General features: G+C 39.1%; 1 protein-coding gene across 1 annotated transcript in view; it reads right to left on the reverse strand.

The window, feature by feature from the left end:
* ITGA2 (integrin subunit alpha 2) overlaps positions 1 to 22777 on the reverse strand; it is a 118989-nt gene that overhangs the window by 27490 nt on the left and 68722 nt on the right. Inside the window, exons 8-18 of the mRNA XM_053590783.1 lie at positions 22063 to 22213; positions 21600 to 21765; positions 18596 to 18672; positions 16526 to 16664; positions 15521 to 15666; positions 12818 to 12961; positions 10473 to 10676; positions 9419 to 9555; positions 6127 to 6266; positions 3023 to 3174; positions 346 to 456 (exon numbers count right to left, since the gene is read on the reverse strand). Coding sequence (XP_053446758.1) covers positions 346 to 456; positions 3023 to 3174; positions 6127 to 6266; positions 9419 to 9555; positions 10473 to 10676; positions 12818 to 12961; positions 15521 to 15666; positions 16526 to 16664; positions 18596 to 18672; positions 21600 to 21765; positions 22063 to 22213 — 1567 coding nt within the window. The remainder of the gene's footprint in view (positions 1 to 345; positions 457 to 3022; positions 3175 to 6126; positions 6267 to 9418; positions 9556 to 10472; positions 10677 to 12817; positions 12962 to 15520; positions 15667 to 16525; positions 16665 to 18595; positions 18673 to 21599; positions 21766 to 22062; positions 22214 to 22777) is intronic.

Below are 22777 nucleotides of genomic sequence, written 5' to 3' on the forward strand. Positions count from 1 at the left end.
CACGAGCTTCATAGGTACTGATAATATTTTAATTTTTTAAGTGGGTGTGAGCACAGAATGTTTGCTTTGTTTTTATTTATTTCTTCAGCAAATATTTATTAAACACCTCCAGTGGGTCAGGCACTGCTCTAGGGGCTGGAAATAGAGCAGTGAACCAGAAAGACAAAAATCGCTGCCTTCATGGAACTAAAACACCAGTGAAGTGAACACATATGCAATTGTATTGCATTTACAAAATTAAGAATTTGAAGGCTATGTCCTAAGTATCTTCCAAACACTGCTACAGTGACTGTGAAATTTGAATAGCCAGTCTAAATCCAGGAAGGGTAGGCAAGCTGTGCTTACACTAAAGACTTTGGCCGTCTCAGAGTAGGCTTCGAGGGCAGGGCTAGTGCCAGGGTTTTCCAGACTGATGTCCACACGCAGATCCAAAGGGTTCACAACATCAGAGGGCTCCTAAACACACATACACACACAAATTTATTAGGGCATGGTAGTTTTAAAACAATAAAATGACCACAAATGTGTTTATAATTAAGAACAGAGCCCTCAATTATGTAGAATATCCTTGTTTTGAATGTCAAGATTCTTGCTTCTCTTCTGTCCTAATTGTTTTTAGCCTCTCTATTGCAAGAAACTTCAGGTAACTTGAGTCCAGTAAAAAATCTGAAACAGGGATTCTTAGTTAAGCTCATCAGTAATCTCATTATTCCTATGCAAGTAAATGTAATGGCTGGATATTATTTACAGTTTTAATGCTTAAAAGACGCATCTGTCAGTACCCAGCACTTGGATTGTCACACCCTCTAATTCCTATTGCCAAGATTTAAGAGTCCTTACGTGTTATGGCCAAATCTCTGGAAGAGAAAATTAATTTAGAAGGGAAGGTGCCCTGGGCTGGCTGTCAGGTAATGGACTTCCTTCCTTGGTCATAACCTGATTCTGCTCCACACAATCTGATAAATGTGACCCCCACATCCTAAATTAAACACCCCGACTTTTGGCCGTAGCTGTTAGGATCTGCATCACTCCTTTCCCATATAATTACACCTGCGGTGCATCTTACAAGGGTACATGTGAAACTTAGTGAATGCAGAATATGATTGCCTTAACACAATAACTAAGAAAATGCCAGGAAGGCTATGTTAACCTGTGTGATGAAAATGTGTCGAAATGTTTATAAAACCAGTGCATGGTGTCCCATGATTGCATTAATGTACACAGCTATGATCTAATATTAATAAAAAAATAAAAAAAAAAAGAGGATGCATGTATCACTCGAAAGTCATCAAATCCAGCCCTTTCCACCTACAAGTACTGCTCCTCCACTTTGCCTCCAGGACAGAGCGCTGGGGATTTGCAGCATTCCAGAAGTCATGGGCCCTTCTACTTTTTGAGGCTTTCTGTCTAATGAAAATGTAAGACTGCCAATACGGGGTTGAGGAAGTTGTTCAGCCATCTTGCAAGCCATTTCTCAGTTCTTGTCAGGAAAGAACCATGTCTTTACACATGATAAACCTTAAAATCCTAATTTGCCTTTTCCTGAGAAGTGGTATTTTCAGTATTGTTTAATCCATCCCCAGGTAGGACTTTGTCCAAAGTGTTGAGCCCTTTGGGGACCTATCCACGGGGCAGTTCTTTGACCAAGAGGAGCTGCTTCTTGAACTGGCTGCAGCCTTAGCACATAGGATGGATTTTAACTGGCCTTGATATCAAATAATAAAATGGGTTTTGTTGTTGTTGTTTTAAAAAAAAAAAACAGGCTTGGCTGTTTTTATCAGAGTTTAGCACATTCATCAGATTGTGTGGAGCAGAATCAGGCTATAACCAAGGAAGGAAGTCCGTTACCTGACAGCCAGCCCAGGGCACCTTCCCTTCTAGGTTAATTTTCTCTTCCAGAGATTTGGCCAGAACACGTAAGGACTCTTAAATCTTGGCAATAGGAATTAGAGGGTGTGACAACAATCCAAGAGCTGGCTGTCTTCACTCCCCCGATATGGATTATAAGTATGATTTGATCCACCACTTAGCACAGGATGGGAGAGAATGGAAACCATCTTTTTTTGCCCTGTAAAGAATCTATAATTGGCACCTTAACAACAAAAAAGTCTTTACAAACAACCTTCAAATTGAACAAAAAATTAAAAAATTGATTTTAATTCATCTAACCATTAACTTTTATGTTTTTCCAACTCTTAACATTTCTTGAAGTATCATCTCTGTACCGTCCATCTACATCAGAAATATCTGGGTGCCCCTTAAACCTGCATATTCCTTGAACCCTCCAACCTAAATTTCTGGTGTTGGGACCCAGCCTATGGACTCTATAAAAGTTTTCTTGGCTATTCTTTTGCATCTTAAACTCTGAGAACCATATTTTAGGAAAGTACTTAAATAGCTCTTTTTAAAAGTGGTTTCCTGAGTAAATTGCTATTTTAAATACTGTTATGTGGTTTCTAAGGGGAAATATCCATGTAATTTATAAAATAAATTTCCTGCTGGAGGTTTTCTCCTGAAAAGCATTTTTCCTACTTGGGAGATTTTCAAACTTCATGTGAATGACAGTCATTATGACATAAGATTAGAGTGAATAATTTTTACCTCATAATCCACCAGACTTCATCTATGTCAACTTTAATAGTGGAAACCACAGTTGAGATGATCTTTTTCAGTAGCTTAAAAGTGCATGACACTTTTCCCTGATAGGAAAATGTCAAAATAAAATTTAGGGCCAATGGAAAGTTCTCTCTGTCAAACTTTTTCTTTGATTTCTTTCAGAATCTAATTTCCAGCCCTTTCAGTTGCAATTCCAAATAAAATTTAACACTACTGACGTACATAATAATAGAATGTGATCATCAGTATTAGCAGAAGGGAAATATGCCTCCTGTTGATGGAATTAGACAGCGAAGGTATTCCTTAGAAGGGCAAGCACTTTTTAATTCATACGCTTTAGACTTTCACCTTTCATTAGACTTTAAGAAGAAATGAGGTGAAAAGAGATGACGGCCAGAGGCCTCACCTGTATCTGAAGGATGTGCTCAGAGCAGCTCTGTGCCTGATTTACTACCATGGTCTTCTGCAGGCACCTTTCATTATTTTCTTTAAATAACCCCCTGGAGGTTACTCTTGATGAAAATCCATCTGCATCAAGTGAGATGTTACACATAATGGCTGCGATAAAACCATAAAGAAATGTTATTACAGTTGAACTTATGAGGAAACAGCATCCCTGCTCTACTGTGTCTTCTTGGCCTAAGTACCTGACTTTAAGAAAATATGGGAAGTCTTTACAGTGGTGGATAGTGAACCACGGCGTTTGTAATTCTAGCTCCGATATGGTCTAGTTGACTGTCAATACACAGAAACATGATTCAGAGAAACATGGCTTGGGGCAGTGGAAAGAACATGGAACTTGCCATCAGGAAACTTACTGGATGAACTTGGGCAAATTACTCACTCAAACATCGGTTTCATCTTCCATAGCATGGAGATACAGAAAAAGGAAAAGAACAGTTATTGACTGCCTGCAATCCAACACGTTCTCACATACTACGAAAGGTTTGTAATAAACCTGGAAAGTAGATATTGTTATCTTACTATGAACTAGAATAAAAGAGGCAAATGTCACACAGGTAGGTCATGCTCAGAAATAAAATTTGGGAATTAAAAAAAAAAGAGCCCATGTTCTTTCTCTTTCTATGCCATTGTAAGGATTAACTGTTATTGTGAGAATTAAGCGATACACTCTAAGGCAACATGTTCAGGCATTTTCTAGCAGCTTACATGAGAAAATGCACGCAACACTGAATCACTTAGATTTGAACCAGACGGAGTTAATGAGCTCCGTGACTTACGCAATTTACTTAACCTCTTTGAGCCTCTTTTTCCTTGTCTATATAACAGGGATAGTAACACTAAGCCATGAAGAATAATTATGTGGTATAAACGAATGTCAGTAGCAAATGTCCAAACTATTAGAATCATCACCTTCAACTGAAGTCCACTAGCCACATGTCCAAAATTACGGGGGGACATCTGCTGCTATTCATAGTCTCAACTAACTTCTTTGGGGTTACTCTATCTTATTTTATAATATTCAATGTTTCACAGGTTGAATATACTTCTAAAACAGAAATCCTGCATTTTACCTTTAAAATATCTACTAGGGAGCATGTATAGAGGCCAAGAAAGATAGATGAAATAGGACATAAAAAATGAACAAAAAATATGAACTAACAGTAAGTGGTGAAAATGATGCAAAGGAAAAACAATGGTCAGGAGGTGACTATTGTCAGGACAAAGTTACCACACATGGTAATACTTTTACATTTTTTTCAAGTAGCTTGGTAAAAATGACCTATCGCCTCCTAGGCAATACATTAATTTTTTGTTATTCATCTTAAACTGGAATGTGCACCTGATACAATAAATAATAGAAACCATATGCTTTATAAATTCACTTTTCATAGTGGTGAAGATTTTCCGTATTATTTACACATTATTCACACATTTTGCCAGACACAGTAATGTGTAAACGCAATAACACGTGCCAGTGTTTTAAACTTTCTAATAATGCAGAATAATGCGAGTTTGAATTGTGTCTCATCAGACAGGGGATGGTGAGGAAAACCCTAGGAACACATGATGAAGTGACTGCTGATCTCACAATCGTTTCATTTGGCTTGTTTGTGGGGATCTGAACACATCCAGGAAAAAGATTCAAAGGGGGTAGATGCCTGACAGTAAAAATGCCAGAGACCCTCGGCAGCTGGTCGAGGAAAGAAATTCTCTGAAAGTAGAACTTTTGAGTGTGCAGCGGCACGGGGAGTGAAGTATAGTCGGAAAGATCCACGAGGCACATCTCTGCTCAGGGCCAGGAGAGCTGCCCAGCCAGCCATTCCTGCCAGCTGAGATACGTTCCAAGTCAATCTTTCAGGCAGACTAGCCACCTGTGTTTACACAGCAACAGGTCCTGTTCTGATTTAACTATCATGGCTACTCGGTTGGATACGCTACTCAAAGCTGGGTTAATTTGTGAACACTTGAAAGGAGCACTTCCAAATGAATGTGGAAAGTAGGAAAATATGAAAAGTGTGCCGAGATGTGAATCTAACTTCTGCTGTGTGTTCTTACTTGATTTATATCATGGTATGATTGTAGCCAATAACCTGCTTCTTTATTTTCAGCCTTTAAGTTAGCTTATTTATTTGCCATTTCACGAAATACCCGTAGGAACTATAATTTCTGAAGTTTGGAGTCAAAATATGAAAGAGGAAGGATTAGCCTATTTCTTCTTTTTTTTTTTAGGCTAGTTAAGTGAAGCAGTGGGAGTGGAAAAGGAAGAGGGATTAGGAGTTATGAAAAAGGAGCAAAGGAAAGAAGGTGTCTTTGTATCGAATGTTAAATTGCATGATACATATTAAGAATGTTGAGATAACTGGGGCAGGACAATGAACGTGAGACAGAGTGGTTAGAAATCGCTTCAAAGAGGACACAGGACCTCAGCCAGATCGTGAACGACGACTTGATGAGCCCAAGGGAGAGAGGACAGTTCCTGCTGACCCTTGCCTGCACTGTTTTCCTCACCCACCCCTGTCTGATGGGACACAACTCAGATTCTTATTACTCTGTATTATTAGAAAGTTTAAAACACTGGGCACCCATTATGTAGTAGTGCTTTCCATTTTTTCTTTTATTACTTCATATTTACTAATTCCTTAACAGCAAGACAGTACTTGATGTTTTACTAACCACACCCTATCTAGATCACAGCATAGTGAAATATTGGTTACTAGTTTATAACTAGCAGAAGTCCAGAGTAATCTGTAGATTTTAAACAAGGGAACTGTGGGTATGAGAAACTTAAAGGACAGGGTTGAGAGGGCCCTTGATTACGTCTTCACGATGACATCTTTCTGCAGCAGAATGTCACCTACTAGAGATGAGGAGGAAGATCTAAACAAACCTTCCAGAACTGATGAACTATTCTCGGGCACCTCAAATGTGTGGCAATTTAAGTTTAGGCAACTAATGCCCCTTATTTTTCTTGATCTACTAACCACGATATAGGTTATGCCATATAAAGCAAACCGTCTCTGCACAGATTAAGTCAGCTCTACTCACCCACTTGACTGTTTTCCTTAGGAGGTCTAAACTTGGCACTGAAGCAGAGTTTGAGGACTATCTGAGCATTCTTGTTGAACAAAGTGATTTTTTCTGGTGTGAATGAAGCTTCTACAGCGACATCAGCAATACTCTGTGACCTGGAAGAAAGAAATGAAAGCATAGACATGATTTCTGAGTGCCTATATATTATGACCGTTAGATAGATGACCCAGTGCTGGTGTTGCGGAATTTCTCTCTCTACTCTTTGTCTAAACACGTTAGTAGTATTTTGTATTTGTAAGCTCTAAGATGACAGGCAGAGATAATGTCTTTTGTTTGTGACTGTATCACCAGCACAATCCACACAGAATATTTTTTACTAAACAAACACATGCATGAGTGTGGGAGAGGCATCTGCAACCTCTTTGCAAGTGAAGTGCAAAGTCACGGTCTCTGTCCTGTTTTGCCAGCTGGTAGCAGGGCTCTTCACCCTTCTCAGTTAGGGGAGAGAGAAAGTGGGAGGGTGGAGGTGGCAGGGCTGAGGAGTGTGGTTGCGGCTGTTTTCCTGCTGCCTTAGTGGCTGGGTGGGATTCTTTGAGGAGTGGCATACAGCTGTAACGGTGGCAACTGGACAGCCACCAGAAAAAGGATGAGGCAGCTACAGGGTGCTCCAGATTTCTGGCCCTGGCTCAGCCCTATAGATATTTGACACACGGCCTCATGTGCTTCTTGCAATGCTCCTGTGAAATAGACAGAACAAATTTTGCCTCTGTCTTACCGAAGAGTCAAATATTGCCTCTGTCTTATCAATAAAAAAGTCCAAGGCACAAAAACATTTGGGGACTTAGAACTTTACTGAGTGCTAGTCAGTGAGACATCAGAAGTCATGGTCTCCTAATTCTTGTGCCAGTGGGATGTATTCTTCATCATAACGACTCCCTCCCTGTGTATGCCCTCGACTATTTTCAAAATAGCAAGTAGTGATTAGTAATTTTACTGTTTTGGAAAGTACTGCAAGAAGACATAGAAAACTTTTTTTTTTTTTTGAAACAAAGTCTCACTTTGTCACCCTCAGTAGAATACCATGGCTTCACAGCTCACAGCAACCTCAAACTCTTGGGCTCAAGTGATTCTCTTGTCTCATTCTCCCGAGTAGCTGGGACTTTAGGTGTCTACCACAATCTCTCGCTATTTTTAGAGATGGGGTCTTGCTCTTGCTCAGGCTTATCTTGAACTCCTGAGCTCAAGCAATTCACCCACTTCGGCTTCCCAAAGTGCTAGGATTATAGGCATGAGCCACCATACCCAGCCTGATAGAAAACATTTTTTAAAAATTTCAGGTACCATGGCTGGGCACTGTGGCTCACACCCGTAATCCAAACACTCTGGGAGACCAAGGCACATGGAATGCTTGACGTCGAGAATTGGCCATCATTCTGAGCAAGAGTAAGACCCCCATCTCTACTAAAAAAAAAATACAAAAATTAGCCAGGTGTTGTGATGGACACCTGTAGGCCCAGCTACTCTGGAGGGTGAGGTCAGAGGTTTGCTCAAGCCCAAGAGTTTGAGGTTGCTGTGGGCTATGATGCCATAGCACTCTACCCGGGGTATCAGAGTGAGACTCTGTCTCAAAAAAATAAAAAATTTCAGGTACCATCTGGAGGATGGTAGTCAATTGAAAAATGTGTGTATATATCAGGCCCCCTAATAAGCATTCATAAAACTTTTAACAACAAATCCAACATGTCCTTAAAGTTATAAGATTGAAAATGTCTACGTGAATGCTTTCTTTGAGAGACTGAGTGCTTATTCCAGTAGAGATGCCATTGAATTAAATATGGTGTAAAATTGTTTTCAAGGGATTGCCCAGAAAGGTGACTACAAAATGTCATTAACCTAGCTTGACTGGTCATCTTAGTATATTGATTTGATTTTGTGCATCTTGACTTTTTTGAAGAATCAAATCTGCCTCCAAAGAGAAAAGTTTGGCCGTCACTGACCATATGAAGGAGTGTCGTAATCTAGTAAACAAACAGCCTACGATGTGTGAAGCCTACTGCAACGCTCACTGAGAGGTGTGATACAATTGTGTAAAAATCAGCCGTATTATTATATTATGTCACACTCTGTACTTACTATCAGTATGCTACCCTTAAGTGATTTTAACTGATTTGGTTAGGTGCATATATTTTCTTCTTTTCTAAAGTCTTAAATATTATTCTTGAGTTTTATTTTCTCCATATAAAGGTTTATTCATTCTGCAATAAAATCAATGCTTTTCATTCTTTAAAAGCACAAATGACATTTGTAAATAGTATCACTACACTCATAAATCACAAAACATCAGTGAATAATGTTTTTCTGTCCTTGACATATTTGAACATTTAAAGCACATTTTTTAACAGATAAAAATGAAGGAATGGGGACTCTTGATCAAGTAATCAATTTCTTTCTGTTTCTATTCTCTTACCACCCCAACGTACTTATTTTTGACTTTGAATCACATGACTTTTGAATACGTAATTGTCCCCTCCGATCTCTAACTCCTATGGAGGTCACTGAGAAGTAAACTGAGCCTAAATAATGGCTTCTTGTTTAGGACTAGTAATTTTAAAATATAACTTTTAGTCACATAGCAAGTTACACTTTACTTGTGCAGTCTGAATTTTCAGTATTTATTATTTATTTTTTTTGAGACAGAGTCTCAAGGGGTCACCCTGGCTAGAGTGCCATGGTGTCAGAGCTCACAGCAACCTCAAACTCTTGGGCTTAAGTGATTTTCTTGCCTCAGCCTCCCAAGGAGCTGGGACTACAGGTGCCCACCACAATGCCCAGCTATTTTTTGGTTGTAGTTATCATTGTTGTTTGGCAGGCCCAGGCTGGGTTTGAACCCACCAGCTCCAATACATGTGGCTGGTGCCCTAGCTGCTGAGCTATAGGTGCTGAGACTGAATTTTTAGTATTTTGAGTGCACTCCCATGAGGTTTTCTTTCTGTAAGCTGAAGTAAGCCTGTTTACAGAAGATAACATTTAGAAATACCCTAGATAGCAAGGGCTTTGTGTGTTGGATGCACTGTTTCTTTTTACCATATAAAGAAGAGAAATTTTACTCCAAGAAGAGAAAAATATGTATATTTTTTTCTCTACCGGGAAAAACATATTTCTTCCTTTCTGAAACTATGATACATAAATTCCCCATAGTCTTACATATTGTGTGTAGCATTCCCACAGTATCAGCGAAGCCATCTATTCTACTTCTTGGTAGGTCATCCATGATTAGCTAGTTTGTGTCTGGTTCTCACTGACTCACCAGAGTTGAACCACTTGTCCAAATGCACCAATGGACACATCAGTGATGGAATCTCCATTTAAATCTCCATAGCCATCCAAGGATCTCCCAAAGTACTGGAGATGGCTCCTAAAGGCTCCATCAGATCCCAAGATTTTCTAAAAGAGAAAAATTTGATATACAAATTAGAGTGCACTGAAGCTGATCCAGAAAAATGGCAGCCTCTACACTGGATTATTATATTCTCTATATGGTCATTTTACAAGTTGTCCTTATTCTCACAGAATTCCACTGTTTTCTCAATCTTTCTCTAATCTGATCTCTTGGATCATTCTTGCAGACACAATTTCATGGAGGAAACAGCATGACTCCTAAACATAAAATAACAAACAACAGAAAAGACCAGTGAACTGGGAAAGAGTGGATGCAAGTTCAGATCCAGATTCCTATTTTAGCTCTTTTCCTTCAAGTCTTATTCCAAATTTGCCTACTGAGGGAGGCCATCTATAGTCAGCTTTTCAGGGAGGCACCCATAGCTCAGTGGGTAGGTTGCCAGACACATACACCAATGCTGGAGGGGGGTTCTAACCTGGCCCAGGCCAGCTAAAACAATAACGACAACTGAACAACAACAACAAAAATAAATTAAAAAAAATAAAGTCAGCTTTTTAGCCACCTGATACTTCCATCCCTAAAATCTTACCCCTTATTTTAGTTTCCTTTCTCTTTGAAAAAAATTCCTTAGCCTTCATTAGTATCTGGAACACTTTACCTTATTTATCTTTATTACTATCTGGAATACCTTATCTTATTAATTTTTATCTTTTTTTTCATTTGTGTCCTATATTAAAATGTAAGGTCCATAGGAGCAGAATTCAGTCTGTCCTATTCTTACAGCACCCAGAGACTAGAATAGTATTATAATTGGCCACATAGTAGATGCTCACTAGACATTTGTTGAGTGAATGAATGAAGTTGTGAGATAAGAGAGATGACTTGATGCTCTACATGATACTCTACCTCTAATATGATGCTACTCACATGGAAATACATGACGATGTGGCTCATGGGTTACCTGGGAATACTTCGTGCGAACAGTGCCCTGATGACCATTGTAAATATACACAGCTCCTGAGTTCTGATTTTCTAATGGTGAACCAACAATCACATCATTCAAACCATCCATGTTGATGTCTGAAAGAGCTGCAATCGCTGAACCAAATCGGGCATTTTCAATGCCCTCTGGGCCTTCAAGAAATTGGTGCTGACTCAAGATGCCCTTGCAAGGGGGAAGAAGGATGGTTAAAGCAAACTCCATAACTTGTTTGAAGCAAGTTACACAGCAATTGGTAACTAATTTTTAATACATTAAAAGTGGATAGTGTTTTGAACTGAGAATTCAAAATTCAATTTTTAATACATTAAAAGTGGATAGTGTTTTGAATGGAGGATTAAAAATTCTCTATTTCTGATGAGAATTATAAATAAGAATTTCAATAAGTAAGGCCATAGGATACTTGCTCATAAACCAAGGTGAAAGGAGGTAATTTTCTTTACTGTAACTGAACCTTCCTTTGTCTTCATTTCCCCTCAATATTAGTACGTTCACCTGTTTATAAACTTTATGATTTAGACATTTTCTGGTAAAAATAAACTAATATCTTAAATGAAATTAAGTAGACACGAAACAAAATAAGACACAATATCTTAATTTAGACTTAATTTAAAAATTACTGAATAGGGAATAATTATAATGGTACAGTAAGTGGAAAATGAAATTGTTACTATCCCATTATAGAAACACTATAGTTATGCCCCAAAGAAAAGGCATTTTCTTGTAAAACCCACATTTTTTGCCCTTCAGATTTTGCAATTAAGTTTGGAAATTATTTCATGACTTCACAAGAAAGTAACAGTCCTCAACCATGAAACTGGGTCAGGGTTGATTTTTTTCTCCTAATCTTGTAGAAATTAATTTGTTACTTTTTGATAAAGTATTAGATCTTTTCATCTTCAACAGTTATTGATAATCCAGCATGTGTGACAAGCAAGAAACATTTAAAAAGCTGGGACTTTTTATAAGTTTTTAAACAAGATAGCCTTCCTTTATTGTACTCTCAATTAAACCTTTGTACGTATAATTGCTTTAAATTGTGTTATTTTACATTAATTTAAATAAATAAGGTGGGACAAACTATCACAACAACCGAGCATAATACTTGCTGTATTACGCCATCAGCTTCTCTGTCCCCATCCTTTCCCCTCTAGTGTCACCTAATTGTCTCTGTTAACTTGTGACTTTAACTCAGTTTTCATTCTGGATGTCACTGACCATCTCTGCTTATGTGAATAGATTTACAGCATTCGGTTTGCAAGCTGGAAAAACTGCTTTTCGATGTTAAAATATGCTAAGCTTCATTTGCAAGGACTGGAGATTTCAAGAGTTGGATGTATACTTAAATGTTACACTAAACAATGCATTTTTTTTTTAATCAGTGAGGCTGTCCACAGCACATTTATTTTTTTATTTTTTATTAAGTCATAAACACATAGATCATGTCTACATTGATGCCTTTGTGGGGTACAATGTGCTGATTTTATATACAATTAGGAATGCTTACATCAAACTCGTTAATGTAGCCTTCACCTCATTTATAAACAATGCATTTTTGATGAAGTAATGCAGAAAGCATCTGGGACCAGATGGAGGTTTCCAAAGTGGGTGGTACAATTTGTCTTTTTCACTGTAAATTGACAGCAAGGTAGTATTGCCCTGTTCTTGTTATCTCTTTTTATTTATTTATTTATTTTTTTTGTAGAGACAGAGTCTAACTTTACTGCCCTCGGTAGAGTGCCGTGGCGTCACATGGCTCACAGCAACCTCCAGCTCTTGGGCTTATGTGATTCTCTTGCCTCAGCCTCCCAAGCAGCTGGGACCACAGGCGCCCGCCACAATGCCCAGCTATTTTTTTGTTGCAGTTTGGCTGGGGCTGGGTTTGAACCCACCACCCTCGGTATATGGGGCTGGCGCCCTACTCACTGAGCCACAGGTGCCGCCCCTTGTTATCTCTTTACAGCAAAATTTGCATGTGGTATTACAAAAATACACAAATGTTTATGTGTATATTTTAAAAATTATATAAATTTCTCACGCTTTTACTCATGTAAGAAAATATACATTCAAAGGACTTCTCATGGAAAATGGCAGTACACTATACATTAAACTTTAGTTACGCTTTTAAATGTGATTTTTAATAATGATAACTTAATGATCATATCCTCCAAAATGATAATATATAAACTATACTATTTATACAAATCAACTATCATTCAGTAATGATACATTTCCTTTCCAAATGCAGATTAACTTTATCAATACTAAAGCAAGTTAAATTGTTGGTTTAATGTATGTATTTTTACCTTTATGACAGTGAACAGGTAGACTCTCCCTTCTTCTTTCTTTAGGTCATTCATGTACATTGGCGCACCCACTAAGAGCACATCTGTAATGGTGTCATTATCCACATCAACTGAACACAGCACGCTACCAAAATACGAGCCAATCTGGAGTAAGAAAGCACATTAATAGGATTTCTGGCTCGGCGCTCATAGCTCGGTGGTTAGGATGCTGGCCACATACCCTGGGGCTGGTGGGTTTGAACCTGGCCCGGGCCTGCTAAACAACAATGACAACTACAACAACAACAACAAAAATAGCTGGGTGTTGTGGCGGGTGCCTGTAGTCCCAGGTACATGGGAGCTGAGGCAAGAGAATCGCTTAAGCCCAAGAGTTTGAAGTTGCTGTGAGCTATGATGTCACAGCACTCTACCGAGGGCAACATAGTGAGACTGTCTCAAAAAAAAAAATAGGATTCTTAAGATTTATATACTTCTAATATTACACTGAACTTTTATTCACTTATTCATCACACAAATGAGGTATTTACTTCTTCCAAGGTGCCAGGCACATAAAGGGACAACAGATCTAGCATCTGGTTCTTAAATCTGAGTGTGCACAAGAATTGCCAAGAAAAGTGTCTTCAAAATACAGATTCCTGAGACCCATTTCTGGAAATTCTGATGCAATCAATGCCTAGGATGTGATCCAGAACACAGCATTTTAAGTAAGCACTCCAGGTACTGATGCCAGTGTGTCAGAGACCACACTTAGAAGACAACAAACCTTTAGTAGGGAAGCGAGGGATGCTATGGAGAAAAACAGGAGGGGAGGACAGCAAATGGAGCTTCTGTGGTGAGACGGGTTGTAAAAGGGGCAGCAAGTCTCAAATGCTGAGTCAGCAGAGAGCAGGCGCGTCAGGAAGGCTGAAAACTGAACTATTATTCAAATCACATCTTAAAGAAGACAAGGAGATTTCAGAGAGGAGAAGGGCAAAGGCATGAATGGTTTAAGCCTCCATGGCATGATGTAGGACAGATAAGTGGATCTGGACAGGAGGAGGATGCGGAGATAAAGTCGAGTAAGAGAAGCTGGGACTTTGAGCATTCACCCCATTCAACAATGTTCAATGCAGGCCGATGTGAACTCTCAGAAATGAATGAGAAATGAAAAAAAAAAACCCCAAAAACCCAAGTTGGGCACAGTGGCTCATGCCTATAATCTTAGGCTGAGGCAGGAGGATCACTTAATGCTAGATGTTTGAGGTTGCTGTGAGCAGGGTTGAGGCCATGGCACTGGTCTAGCCTGACCAATAGAGTGAGACTCTGCCTCAAAAAAAAAAAAAGATTCCTTCCATAACACTTTCATTGTTATTTTTATAATAAAAAACTTACGTTTTAAAAATATTATAAAGGAGGGAAAATATTTGACCGTACCTAATTTGTCATCAAGGAAGTAAAAGACTCAGGTCTTCTTACTTCTAGAAAATTCATAATAACAGTAGGATCAGATTTAATCGAAGAAGAGAAATCTGTGGTTAGTTTCTCTGACTCAAAGAAGGAAATCACTTTCTGTTAGTTGTCAGGGATCAGTGATGCTCACTTCAAATATGCATCAAGCTCATGGGTCAATATTGTTTAGTTAGGAGATAGATACTACTTCGCTGGGTTCCCTTTAGCAACAGGGCTTTGCTGTAGTGGCCATAACTGAAAGTCATCATAAGGTCTGACCACCAAACTGTCACGTATCAGTAGAAAATGACAGAAAAATCGTGGTTTAGCTTTAGAAATGCCAAAGCCAAATGAACACTTTGAAAGGCCCAGAGGTAGAAAATCAGTCCTTATAATGTCACGATACTCTCTTTTTCTCATTATTTCTTTTCCAGACCCTTGGCTCCCAGCATGGTCTTGTCTGTAAGGCAGTGGTTAGGTGTCTGCCATCATGACTGAAAAATGCCCATAGTGTTATTAATCTGAGGAGTCAAAAATAATGACATAGAATATAATCAGCATAGCTTTGAGGTCAGGCAGAATTGGGTTTTAATGACAGCTCAATCCATTAAAGCCGTGTGACCTTAGAAAGCTAGTTAAACTTTCATCTCCATCCATCTTTTCTTAGTACTCCATCGTATACATATACCACAATTTGTTAATCCATTCATGGATTGATGGGCATTTAGGTTGAAACACGTTCTTCTTAATAAAGTATCTCAAGAACAGAGAAAAAAGTATTCAATGTACTCAATACTAATATGAAACCAACATATAAACACTTACACACTCATATGAATGATAAAACACAAATATAGTCTAGTAATGAGGAGGAGTGAGGAGGGAGAGGGAGGGAAGGGGGAGGGCATTTGGTGGGTTCTCACCTAATGTGCATACTGCGGGGGTATTCAGCACACCCCCCACCCCCGGGTGAGTGGCTCTCCTACAACTGGAACTTTACCTTGGAAGTGGGAACAATGTAACCTAAAAGTTTATTTCCTCATATTAATTTGAAATAAAAAAAAGCTAGTTAAACCTGCGGTAAGCTATCAACGGGGGATGGTAGGTCTTGGCATTGTTGCAAAGACTTAAGAAATATAACAAGTAAACTCAGATCACAGAGCCAACCCCAGAGTACCACTCAGGGCAGGTGAGTTTCCATGTCTACCCATTCAACTACCCACCTGTCCCAATTGTCCATAAAGTGAATTTCACCCGACAAACAATGAGATTTACCTGGTCACCTCTGTGAGCCTGAATAACTGTGACGTTGCCGTTCTCGTTAACACTGTATAGCACTATCTGACCGGTATAATTTGCCCGAGGAGCACCGGCAACAAAGTGGGTGCTTTGTCCAGTAGAAATTGCAGCCACAGAGTAACCTAAAAAAGAAGTCAAGTCACCATGTGAGTGCCACTAAATATGTCAGCCAGGTAAAGTGTCAAAAAGTTAGCAGAGGGGATCAGAAGTCCTTTGATGTCAGGCGTGAGACACAGTTCCTAGGGCTATCAAGGGCAGCACTCAGGGCTCATCTTTCTTTTTCTAAAATGAATTGTTCCTGCCCTTTGGCCTGCACAGGTGAGACCTTTACCTATAAAGCCAGCCCTAGATTCTGAGTTGGTCTCATCAGCCACCATGAACTTGGTATTCAACAAAAGTTTCTTGAATGAATGAAGAATGAATTTAAAAGGCCATGGAAACAGGCCTTAGAATTAGTTCCAGGTGCATATTCTGTGTTACCACTTACCAGGTTGTAGAACTTAAGGAAAGTTTTTAAACCTGTTAGCTCTCAAAGGTAAAACAGCTCTGAAAGGGCTGCTGGAAGGAACTGAATATTTATGTAGACAGACCAGGTAGCTCAGGAACTGTCCCATAATAGGCCCTCAAAATCGGTGTATGCTTCTTATGAGGACAAGAAACCTGTGAGTTCTAAAATAGCATATAAGACTACCACTTATCATACTGGCTTTTAAAAACCATTTCCATTTGGAGAAACATGATCGTGTTTCAGCCATTACAACCACTTGAGCAATCAGAAGGGATTCATGAGTTAATAAAACAGTGTTTCCTTAAGTAGCTATGGGTGAAGTCCTGACCAGCAAAGGGACATTTATGTGTATAATAAATAGGATAATTAGGTAACAGTGCAAGGGTTTTCCTGAACTGCCTCCGAGATTCAACAAACATTGGTTTAAGAGAAGGCGACTTGAGTTTGCTGAACCAAATACTGCCCTACTTTACCTAAATAGGAACTGTGATTTCTATCTTGCAGAATTTGGTCAAAGGCTTGTTTAGGAAAGATCAGATGTCTGTGAGAGGTCTCCTGGACAACTGTTCCACTCCAGCCAAATGCTCCCACTGCACCCAGCATCAGAATATCCTAAAATGATTGAAAGATGAAGACCATTAAAACAAATCACGTTTAAAGCATATGAATGTAGAGTAGGCAAAATATTGAAATAAACTGTTTAGATTTAAAAGAAAAATATCAAAGCATGATGAAGTCAATATATATATGAATATATGTTGATAGATCACAGAATTGTTTTAATATGAGATGTGCTGGAGAACAAGACTTCCTCTGGGTCCTGTTATCTTGGAATTGACTTTGTGTGACATGTTACATAGGTAAAACTTACAGAAGGAGTCAGAAGTGAGTCTCCAGCCCCACATATTCATAAAGAAAGCTCATAGGTGGATATGAGATACCTTGAGAGCAGGAAGTGCTAATGACTTCCAAGGTATGCCTTGTGACGCCCTCTTCTGACTTCTTTGCAACTTTCTTTCTCTCTATTCCCAGCTATTCAGCTATTCTTCTATCACCTCTTTATCCCTATACCCCCTCTCTTTGGTAACAGTGCAGCCATAGGAGGCACCTGTAGCTCTTCTTTGATAGACTGAAGAGAACTAACCACAGTAAGCACTGGAGAGGGCCAGGGCAGGCTGCTCTGGATGGGCTCAAAACCCAATCTGAATCTTCAAGCTATAAATCATGGAAAAGGCAGAGGATTTTGTTTTAATATATATATTTAAATTTATGATATTTTCATTCTTTAAAAAATTTTTTTTTGATCTTAGAGTCTAGAAAACATCAAAGCTATTATCTTGGATTAAAAAACTATAAGCCATGGGCGGCACCTGTGGCTCAGTGAGTAGGGCGCCGGCCCCATATACCGAGGGTGGTGGGTTCAAACCCGGCCCCGGCCAAACTGCAACAAAAAAATAGCCGGGCGTTGTGGTGGGCGCCTGTAGTCCCAGCTACTCGGGAGGCTGAGGCAAGAGAATTGCATAAGCCCAGGATTTGGAGGTTGCTGTGGGCTGTGTGATGCCATGGCACTCTACCGAGGGCCATAAAGTGAAACTCGGTCTCTAAAAAAAAACAAAAAACAAAAAACTATAAGCCATTAAAAAAGAGCAAATAGGGAAATGATGTGTCTCAAGTTATGTGAATGATTATAATAAAATCACAGACTCTGAATCTGGGGACTATGAAAGGGCATGTATAAAAACGCCTTGGAATATTGTGTAAAATACTCTGTATATGTAATCATTTACATTGTTTCTGGGGGAAAGATCCGTAACTTTTATGAACATCTCTAAGGATTGATGACCCCAAAAGTTAGCACCTTTTATTCTAGAGAAAATAAGTTGTTCTTTGTTCCCTGACCTGCTGATCACACTCCCCGATGTTCTGTTATTTCCTAAATATTTCCCAGGCCTCATATCTTTTTAACCCCTTCTATACCCTCCTCATATCCTCAGTTGAATTAGAATCAGAAGCCAGAAAGATGGATGTTTCTGAGAACCAAGAATGCACTTCTCTGAGCTAAGAAGATAGTGGGGTACCCCCGCCCCATGTGCCATTTTCCCTAATACTTTACTTCTCAACTATGTTCTGTCTCTGCTCTTAGAAAATAATATAGTAGCCACTCAGCATTCAGCAATGACATGGATGACAAGAGTGTATGTTTTTAACAAATGTTATCAGTAGTCAATGATGCAAAAGAAATTCCTGCAGGGATAACACCTTAAATTAATATAGTGCCTGTGCCCCGGAGCACGCAAAGGCTTTCTTGTATATTATCATTTCCTCCCCCACCACATATAAAATTCCTGTGCAACAGAGAAGGGAAGGTATTAATCTTCAATTTTTAGATGATAAATCATTAGCACAAAGAAACTAAATGACGTGGCTAGGATCTGGAACTGTAGATCACTAGATAGGTGTTTTCCCACTTCATGTACAAAGCTAATGTGTCCAGAAGTGTTATGCAAATGGCGGTATGGCTCGAAGTTGTCTGATATACATACGTTTTGAGGAGAATAATCTGCGCTGAATCCTACTTGTGACATTTCCATTTGGAAGTTGTCCCCTCCTTGAACAGTACCTGGGAAATATCAGTTTCAAAAATGATGTTACTATAAGCAATTTAAAATCAAGTTTTCAACTCACGCACCCACACACGTACACACACTCACGTACGTATAATATTCTGATGTTCACCCAAAAATACAGAGCTAGTGGACTCTCGGAAAGAGAAATTACTAAGAAAAGGTCTAGAAGTTTATAAAAATCCTAAATACTTTCAAGGTAGGGTTCAAAGTCGGCATTAATCTTAACTAAATATTACTGTATTTTATGGAATACATATGAAGTTCCTGATATCAAAGAACACTCCGCAAAGGGTATGAGGTAAGGTGAAAACTGAGGTGATAATTTTTTTCTGGAACTTTACCTTTGCTAGCTAAGAAACTAACTGAACTTTTAGTTTTTAAAGTATTGTTACTAGCCTGTAATCCTAGCACTCAGGGAAGCCGAGGTGGGTGGATTGCCTGAGCTCACAAGTTCAAGACCAGCCTGAGCTAGAGTGAGACCCGGTCTCTAAAAACAGCTAGGTGTTGTGGGGGGCACCTGTAGTTCTAGCTACTTGGGAGGCTGAGGCAAGAGAATCACTCAAGCCCAAGAGTTTGAGGTTGCCGTGAGCAGTGATGCCCTAGTACTCTACCAACGGTGACAAAGTGAGACTCTGTCTCCAAAAAAAAAAAAGAAAGAAAGAAAGAAAGAAATTGTTACTAATAAATTTACAAATATCTCAGATGCAGTTGGAGGAGTGAGGCAACAGTTCTGTAGTGAAAACTCTGCCGAGATATAACTGGGTTAGTTAGTAAGAAGAGGATTCAAGAATGAGTAGGAATTTTACTAACTGGAAATTTGTTCCAGTTCCACACATCATGCTGGCCTCTGTCACTGACACCAGAAGACTCAGTTAAAACTCATTTTCCATGTAGAGTGGTCAAAATGGTTATGTTTTATTAATCTTCACAAAAAGGAAGCTAAATTCCTGGACTGACACTTTATTAGGTGGTTGTTCTGAATGGCAGTGTGGCTTGAAGGCTAAGAGTACTGTGTGATGCAGTCTCGTTTAGACGATGTAAGAATTGTCTCAAGATGAGTCAAGATAATTTTTAATAAAATAGGACAGTGCTCCCCCAAAGCCTGTAATAGCAGATAATGCTCCAAATCATGTTTAGTTAGCTTGGAGATTGTAGTTGTTCTTCCTCAGGCTACTACAAATGCACGGAATTATAAGTGTGGACAGCCTAGTAATTTTGCATTGTATCAGGGCACATTACATTGTGATGATGATTTAAACAACTTAGAAGTACATCGGATATTGAAGAAGAAATAAAACCTTCTGGATAATTCTAAGGCTGTATGCAAGACCTGGTGCTCAACAAAATATGTTCTGTATTGCAGAGAGATACTTGGGTTTCCTGTCTGGAACCAGGATTTGGGTCACGTGAAACTTTTTTTTTTTTTTTTTTTGGAGAGACAGAGTCTCACTATACCGCCCTCGGGTAGAGTGCCGTGGCGTTACACAGCTCACGGCAACCTCTAACTCTTGGGCTTACGCGATTCTCTTGCCTCAGCCTCCCGAGTAGCTGGGACCACAGGCGCCCGCCACAACGTCCGGCTATTTTTTTGTTGCAGTTTGTCCAGGGCTGGGTTTGAACCCGCCACCCTCGGCATATGGGGCTGGCGCCTTACTCACTGAGCCACAGGCGTTTAAACCAGCTATGAAGTGCATTCTAGTCCTCCATACGGTGAGCTCCTGAGCACCTATAGTTCTAGCTACACTAACTAGAGCTTCCAAGGCCACCTAAGCAAATTATTTTATGTTTGATAATAAAATGTTTCCTCAAAAACTGAACCAAAAAACTAAAAGTCTTTGCTGTATTTCTTTCTTTCTTTTTTTGTTTTTAGAGACAGTTTCATTGTGTTGCCCTCGGTAGAGTAGCCGTAGCATCACAGCTCACCACAACCTCGTACTCTTGGGCTTAAGCGATTCTCTTGCCTCAGCCTCCCAAGTAGCTGGGACTACAGGCATCCGCTACAACGCCCAGCTATCTTTAGAGATGGGATCTTGCTCTTGCTCAGGCTGGTCTCGAACCCATGAGCTCAGGCAATCTACCTGTCTTGGCCTCCCAGAGTGCTAGGATTATAGGTGTAAACCACCCCACCTGGCTATATTTTTCTAATTTTAAAATTATATATGTTTATTGTAAACAAATTCAAGAATTTTAGATCTTAAGTAACATACTGTAAAAAGGTAAAACTGGCCAGGTGTGGTGGCTCATGCCTGTAATCCCATCACTGTGGGAGGCTGAGGCAGGTGGATTGCTTGATTCAGCTCAGGAGTCTGAGACCAGCCTAAGCAAAAGCAAGAACTCATTTCTGGAAAAAAAAAAAAAAATAGCCAGGTGTTGTGGCACCTGTAGTCCCAGCTACTCCAGAGGCTGAGGCAAGAGGAACACTTGAGCCTAAGAGTTTGAGGTTGCTATGAGCTATGATGCCATGGCACTCTACTGCGGGTGACTGAATGAGGCTTTGTCTCTTTGAAAACAAATAGTAAAACTATTTACAAGTATAATAGCTATTACTAAGTTGCCCCCCAAAAGTTAAAAAAATTATTGTCTCATCAACAGCTTCCTTGAGCTTCTTTGCTTCCCTATAAACCTCCACAAGTTTAAACATTATTAATCTTTGCCATCTTTAGGGCAAAATATAATGGTCTAATTTGTCCTTTTAAATACTTACTAAAGTTGGGAATACTTTCTTCTGTTTATTGGTAATTTGTGTTTTATAATTTATAAGCTACTTAATCACACTATTTGTCCATTTTTCTTTCTGTTTTATAAGAGTTCTTTTTATACAAGTCATACAAGTTAACATTAATAGAATACGCATGATAATAAAATAAACAATTCTTCTAAAAAGTTTTGGGGAAAAAATCCTTGAGTTGATTTTTTTTACCTTCAATGCTGAAAATTTGTTCTCCTAATGTCCCAGCCTTTTCTAGTAGAGCTGCTTCATCAGACACATTGAAAAAGTATCTTTCTGTTGGAATGCTAGCAATCGCTTTGATTTCTTTTATTAAATTTTTAGTATCAAGGGCATTTCTGTTTAAGTAGCCAAGAACCTTGAAAATAAAGGAAAAGGGAAAAAGGTCATTACCACTGTACTCCAATTTCCCTCTTACTATATTCTAGTCTATTTTGGTACACTATAGCCCCTCTGGAGAGGTAAATCCAGCAATGTCTCCGCAACCTTTCATTTAGTTGAAAGAACTGAAAATCAGCAAAAAGTAGAGATAGAGTAAAAACGTTCTTTTATGTTAAATATTACAGCCAATGGGAAAGTGGAGCTTTGAGAAGACATGTAATAAAGAAACATTTATCCAACGGCTATAAAACAAGTAAAAAGAAAAGCCACTTACTGCTATGCCAAACCTCAGTATATTGTCTTTGTTGCATTGATCAATCACATCTGTCAACATTGAACCGTCATGTGATTCGCCATCAGTTACAACTACCATTACTTTGGTAGCGCTTGGTCGTCCACCAGAAGCTGCCGAGTAAGCGAAATCTCTGTGGCAGGTAAAAATTAAAGACTCGCTATCATAAGGTGAAGTTAACATGTGGCCCTCTGGTTTGAAATCTAATAGAAGTACAAAACCGGCTTTTTGGGCACAAAGGTTGTGACTTAAATTCCTCTCCATATCAATCTCGTGACATATTTAAGTCACACGTCATGGCTTGCGTGTGTATGCATGTCACCCCAGGACTCCTTAGAATTATTTTCCTATAAGAAAGCTGAATTCATCAATACTAGTCAACGGAGCAAAGATACTTCTGTCACAAGTTTTACTTATTGGACCTGTACTTACTTTTTCAATATTTATTTTAAAAAATGTAATAGACACATGTGGTACAAAAGTTTGAAGTATTTGGAAAGGTATAAACAAAAATTTGACACACAGGTGACCACTATCATCAGCTCCTTATGTTTCCTTCTAGAGAATGTTTTTAGAGGTAGTCTGGGCAAAGGCATAGTTTACCCCTTAAACTTTTACTCAAATGGGGTCATATTCTAAACAGTTGTTTTTTATTTTGATGGTGATCTCTCCATTTGCACATATAAAGTCCTCATTA

This window comes from Nycticebus coucang, chromosome 1 (genome assembly GCF_027406575.1).
Source record: "Nycticebus coucang isolate mNycCou1 chromosome 1, mNycCou1.pri, whole genome shotgun sequence".
NCBI lineage: Eukaryota > Metazoa > Chordata > Mammalia > Primates > Lorisidae > Nycticebus > Nycticebus coucang.